Source organism: Fomitiporia mediterranea, assembly GCF_000271605.1.
Source record: "Fomitiporia mediterranea MF3/22 unplaced genomic scaffold FOMMEscaffold_9, whole genome shotgun sequence".
Classification (NCBI taxonomy): Eukaryota; Fungi; Basidiomycota; class Agaricomycetes; order Hymenochaetales; family Hymenochaetaceae; genus Fomitiporia; species Fomitiporia mediterranea.
The window spans coordinates 260,296-266,591 of NW_006760394.1; the positions used below are offsets into that span (position 1 = coordinate 260,296).

General features: G+C 43.7%; 2 protein-coding genes across 2 annotated transcripts; one reads left to right on the plus strand and one right to left on the minus strand.

The window, feature by feature from the left end:
- Positions 1 to 529: 529 nt before the first annotated feature.
- On the plus strand, positions 530 to 1,495 carry FOMMEDRAFT_159018 (uncharacterized protein; the record flags this gene model as incomplete). The annotated part of the gene is made up of 6 exons (XM_007269054.1): positions 530 to 617; positions 685 to 744; positions 811 to 951; positions 1,008 to 1,031; positions 1,082 to 1,162; positions 1,227 to 1,495. The coding sequence occupies 6 exons, from the start codon at positions 530 to 532 to the stop codon at positions 1,493 to 1,495; spliced, it is 663 nt and encodes a 220-aa protein (XP_007269116.1).
- A 1,517-nt stretch (positions 1,496 to 3,012) lies between these two features.
- FOMMEDRAFT_90704 (GINS complex, Sld5 component) lies at positions 3,013 to 3,982 on the minus strand (the record flags this gene model as incomplete). The annotated part of the gene is made up of 6 exons (XM_007269055.1): positions 3,013 to 3,109; positions 3,164 to 3,236; positions 3,296 to 3,402; positions 3,464 to 3,546; positions 3,604 to 3,741; positions 3,803 to 3,982. The coding sequence occupies 6 exons, from the start codon at positions 3,980 to 3,982 to the stop codon at positions 3,013 to 3,015; spliced, it is 678 nt and encodes a 225-aa protein (XP_007269117.1).
- Positions 3,983 to 6,296: the final 2,314 nt, after the last annotated feature.

Sequence of the window (6,296 nt, forward strand, 5' to 3'; positions counted from 1 at the left end):
CTCAGGCGATCCAAAAATCGGTATTTAAAAGGTCCCTGCTTCTAATGGATTCAAACTAAAACGCCTAGAACAGCATCATGAAATTCAAAGGACGAAATGTATTTTAAATGTATTTGAATAATAGAAACATATCTGCACCATCGACGGACTGGAAAAGTCAAGGCGGACGATTCGGTAACTTGTATTTTAGAGACTCGGATCTTGATGTCACAACGTTTTATTATACAGAACACTCGGTTATTATTACGAACTGCGTATCTACGAGGAACCAATCTATCGATAACAGAATAAACATTAGTCAAATCCTGAAAGTCTTTGGACAATTTCCGACTTCACCGAATCTCCGTCGTCGTTAGGTCCCGTGGGCCGTGGCACGATACTTGCCGCCCCAAGTGTGCCTTACCTGCAGGTCCTGCACATGATAACCTGCGCTAGTTGCATAAAATCATCAGCTGTGCACGCACACACAAGTTGCATCTATTGTGTGCCAACGTCTCCCTGTCATTCTTCTGCAGAGCCAGGATCAGCCATGGACATCATAGGCGTAGACGAGATAACCCCAACATCATTTCCTATTCGCACCGGCCCAGACGATTTTGAGCGGGAGTTCGTCGAGTGTACGTGCAAGATACCAATGCAATACAGAAACTATGGATTCATTATGTGACAATGGCTTTCTTCTAGTCATGCACTCAAATTTTCCCCATCTGAAATGGAAGTTCGTTCGTACTGAACAACTGCTCGGTATGTCTCTTTCTGGCGATAAATTCACTGATAGATGCACACTTATTGACATAAATGAAATCTCAGTCTACAGGCCTATTGATGAGGACGAGGAAAAAATGGAGTTATTTGCTTGGACATCTGGTCACGAGGATCTGTGCTTCAAGAAAGCCTATAACTCAATGAACAGTTTGATCCAGCCACTCGATGAACCTCTAAAGGTGACCTGTATGTGTTATTAAGGCATAATTGTATAGTCTTCATTGTAACCGTCGGTTTTCTAGATCATGACATTGAACTGAGATTTTGTACGCTATATTCGTACTCCTAAATTGATTATCCTAATAAGTACGCTTAGTTGCTCGTCAGGAGGGGTGGAATGTGCGCTGGATAGTCACAGCAGAGCCAGGCAATGTACCTCACAGATTCCAATTCATCTGTAAAGCAGTCGTTCATTTTCAATATCGAATATAACATGGACTGACATGGAAAATCATCTTCAGTGACAGATCCCAATGGAGTGGAAATCGAATGCCTGGAAAGTACATCGCAGAGGGAAGCTCGTAAAGATGCGCAAATAGTACTGGAGAACGCGTTTGGAAAAGAGTTGGAGTTCTCCGTCGATATGGGCTGGAAAAGACGGCAAGAATTAGGTAGAATTATGGAATTACCCCCAATATTAAATTGTAGGTGTGCTAGATATGGGGATGATCGAGGTGGTCCCAGTCCTAAAGGCCCTGCTGAGCCTCCCGAACTTTTGGATTCACCCTAATTTACACCGAGAGAAATAGCTAGTCAAATAATTACAATTCTTCTTTCTATCATCCTGAAGCCGCGCAGTATAATGACAGGCCAGACGTCACTTGGCTTTTCTTTGCTCAGTTACATCGTGCTGTGCTACTTTCATGTCTGAGTCGGGTGTATTTGCCTTTCAGCAATATATATCGTGAAAAGTCGTTGAGATCGGAGAAAAACTTCGTGTTTTCTGCACAGAATACGTCCCAGCTCCTAGCCCGGAACATTGTTCTTCTCGGATTTGTGGCCTGAAATTTTTTTTCCGAGTCGTTAGAAAGATGATTGGTACGTCAAGCTCAAGTCGAACCTAGAAGTGGTGATATTAGCCGCTACTCACACCAAGCAATTGTACAAGTGCAATGCTGAGTACGGCCGATGCTTCCGTGAAGTTTCCAGGAACCGTAACTCTGAAGTTGTGGCCAAAGAAGCCTCCCGAACTGGGTGCTGTAGCCGCCTGAGCAGAGGAAGGTACTCTACTGCTGCAAAGTATCTTCACAGGGCGATTGGGAGCAGTGGCGAACGAGGATAGCAAAGCCTATTTCTGTGGACGGGCTCAACGAACTCTGCAATAGTAGCGATTCAGAGCAGGATCGATAAACGTGAGATGCAGGCCCACCTGCTTTAGGACGGAAACTGTGGTGTTTGTTCCTGCAGTCAACGTTTGGCCTGCCGTAGGAGCACCAATGGAAACACGTTGTGACAGGGCAGCGCCAGCAAGAGAAAGGAGGATAGCAAAGACTCACATTGTAGAAAGATATTTTAGAGTAGTATGGAAGTACCAAGAACGTGCGCAAGTAGACGCGGTCGTGGGGTTTCAGCTTCTGAATTTTGAGTCTTAACAGGTCTGATGAATTTATACTTTTTAAAAGACTGCGTAGGAAATCACTGTAGGAAAGACATGTGTATGCATGGATCTTTATGCGAGTTTACCGGCGACTGGGAGTTGACAGTCCGTGAAATGCGGCAAGTTGGATATGGACAGTATGGTGCAAGAATATTTCAAAGGAGCTAATGTAGATTACAGTCCGTATGATACGGGCGACTTTTCAGGAGTTTCGCTAGTTCTGCTGAGCCATCTGAGTGCTTTCGGATATGCAGCTCATTGAAGCGTTGCTCTCAAACAACAAGTTGACACAGTTCCTTAGATGGAAAGCAGAGATGAATCGCGTCCTGACAGGTTAGCGGAGACCCAACGCAGAAGAGGGGAGCAGCAAGTTCTTCATCAATGGAACAAGTGCAAAATCCACTTGCAACAGGCCTGATCGTAGCTGACAGTTTTTTTTTTTTTTCATCCGAGCCATTGAAGTTTGACGTGGTAATGGGCCAGACGATTTTTGCACAATTGAATGTGTACAACAGTTAGATGCAAAAACCAAGAAAGCAACGACACAGCTAAAAATATATGAATATATGCATACATACTGTGCTTCCGCAGAATCCGATAAATAATATCCTGAACGTTCGGCTACGAATTGGTAATTGTCGAGTAGGTGTCTATACGAGTTCGCCCTCGTCACGAAGGAGATTTTGCTCAATAACACGGTATGGAACGAGCATAATTGTGTCTTTCGAGATTGCTACTGTAGTCCCACTGGTGCGCATTTTAGAACTGAGAATGCACCAGCTCGAAAGAACGAGAACGTACTCGTCTAACTGAATGCCCTCAATTGCGTCAAATGCGTGGAAGAATACAGGTTTACTTTTGTCAGGTTCGGGTACTGAAAAAGAATTTTCATCAACTCGGCATCCGGAACAGTATATAGTGGGATACACGTACTCATGCTCGGTACCGCGCCTGTTGTGTCATCGTCGAGGTAGCGTTGTGGTTCGGGTAGATGGCCGAGAACGGTTGTATTAAACTGCGAAACGACTAATTCTCCGTATCTGCGAGACAAATAAGGCATATAGAAAGGAGGGAGGAAATGGGGAAACAAGGCAAGCTTACCGCTGCGCATGTCGCAGCTCCGATTCAGTGAGTCGAGGATGAATCTCTTTATGTAACGTAATATAAGCGGAATATTGTTCGATCTAGCGGTGAACGAGATCACTTGAAAGGTATAGTCGAGTAGAAACGTACTGACCAACCTTGGATAATCGTGTACGGACATAGCTTCGTATGACGAACTTTACTCGCTCAGCCTCGGTTTGTACAAGAGTTGTGCGGTAATGGTCCTCTTCGCTCATTGTCACATCAGCGCTCCTCAACGTATTCACCGCACTCATCTGCGTCCAAAATTATTATCTATAAGAGGAGTCTAACAGATATGATGCATTAAGTACGCACCTGCCGTCTTATTAAGTCAAGTATACGACTAAGAAGCTCAGCAGCTACAGGCAGTATATCAGGAGCATGTCGTTCGTTCTGCCAGACCCGTGTCAGATGTTGGATGTCATCTTTCTTGTTGGAAATCGTATCCAACAGATCTCGGTTTATTCGTGGAGCATGATTAGAATCAACGTCCATTGCATCTACAGCTGTAGCCTCGGAGCTAGGAAGTTGTCCGAGACCATCATCGTCATCCACGGCAGATCTCAGACGTGTCATAAACGGTGTCTCGACTGCCTTGCCCTTCGCGCTTGCGCTCGGCCTCTTCCTCGAGTTACGGCTCGATAATCCTGTTGTGCCCTCAGATGATAGCCTCCCATTGCGCGGAGGACACGGCTGGACACGAGCAGATGATGATGCCCCGTGCGTTCTCGCGTCGGAAGCAGAAGCAGTGCCTGAACCTGAACTCGTTGGAAACGAGAAGGGGTCGTTGTCATCGTCTTCGTAGAATTGGCGTCGCAGGTCGTCGATATTCGACATTTTCTTTCAGCGAGGTGTCCAACAACAGAGATGGAGGGCCGAGACAACCGTGGCTGGCACGTTGTCAAAAGTTACATCCAGCACGCGAGAATGCCGGCCCTCAACAGCGGATGCGATGCCCAGTTGTGCCACCGACTCGCTTTTCTCTTTCTAATATTCTATTTCAACAATTTTTGCTCAACTAAATGATGTCGTTCAGTCACATTATTAAGTTCCAATGTTACAGTGTATATCATTAACAATATAGAGATTCCTTAATGACTGATCAAGTGTATGAAGGCCTTTGATGTGACTTTATCACGTTAATTGCCAACTCTTGTAAAAGTCATTGGGTGGTTAATTGGACATCTCTACCACCTAATCAAACAGTATCTGAATACCCATCATTTGGTGTATCTTCACGGACACTGACTGAAGCATGAACTATAATACAAAGTACGGCTCTTAACTTTATTAATGGAAGGTGACAAAGCTTCTAATAGCTTTCTATACATATATGCAACACATTCTGTATAGTTTTGTGTCAGGTATCTTGAATATCCTTAATTAACTCTTATCAGAATTAACATGTTAATAACTGTAAGTGCTTAATAAACTGATGGAGGTGTCATATATTAATTGCCTCCAAGCTGTTCAATAGTGTTTAAAGCCTTACACATTTCATTTCTTGTATGGCAGGAGTACAAACTAGTGCAGGCCTTGACAGCTATTTACACAAGTAGAATGCTAATGTATTAAGCTAAACACACTTAATTGCGAAGTTTACACGCATTAGGATCTATAATATTAGTCAGTATAATACAGTATAGTATTATAATAAACTCATGAGACATACTTCCAGCCAGCACTGTACCTATTTTTGCACTTGTTACATTACCATTTGCACTGTCTCGTACAGTCACAGTAAGTGCTGCTCCTATTCATTTGATTGTTTAGTACACATTGCTAAAGCTACTGCTTGATAATACCTTTTTTATAATCCAACACCCATGCATACTTGAATGATCCTTTTCCAAGTTCAGCACTTTCTCTTTCGAGTTTAGAAGAAATGCTGAATGTGGGCACTTGTTAAGAATATAGACTATGTTCAGATGTAGATGTGACTCACGTCTATGATCCAATGCAGCAAATTCACACAGATATGAGTGGATCAACCAAGACAGCTATACAGTTTATCATACAACATTGAAAGGCCCTGTAAAAGCAACCTGTCTGCAAGTAGAATGACTAGCACATAGATAAGGACATACCTGTACCTCCACTCCAGCTAATTGTTTCGTTCTGGCACTCCTTTAATGTCGTTCTATAAGCAAGCATACTATAAGATACTTAATATATAATGTAGGAAAAGAGCAGGCGAACGGAGAGATCTTGATATTTGATACTGCCTGAGCAGAGGATGCAATAAGCAAGGCAATAATAGTACAGACTGGAAGCTTCATTGTTGCGTGCAAGAAGAGGAAGTACACAGCTACATATTCAGCTGTGAAGTCGTCATTTTATACCGTGACCTGTAGTACTTCCTCCGACAAACACGTCCTAGAAGCAAGCCACTAATATCGGCCTGAAATTGCGGATCTCAGGCGTTTTCCATTACTACATAATAATTGATAATCTAAGAATAATCATGCGTTTTGCGTTTTGCGTTTTGGTCGGACTATAGTTGCCGTGGTCCGGTTCTGGACCGGTCCACCCCTCCTTTACCTGGACTGTAACCCGGACCTCTTCATACGGTCCGGGTAAAGGAGGGACCTGGACCCGAACCTTTGTGGACCGCTGTTGGACCGGACCTGAGGTCCAGTCCAGGTCCGGTCCAGGTATGACCTGGACCAGTAGAACTTATACTTACAGTCGACTCAAGAGTGTGTCCCTAATGTGAGTAGAGGAGTTCAAGCATCCTACAACAAATAGTGTCTATTCTTTTTTTGTAATATGTAGCTAGTGCTTTATACTAGACTATTTACAAAGAGAA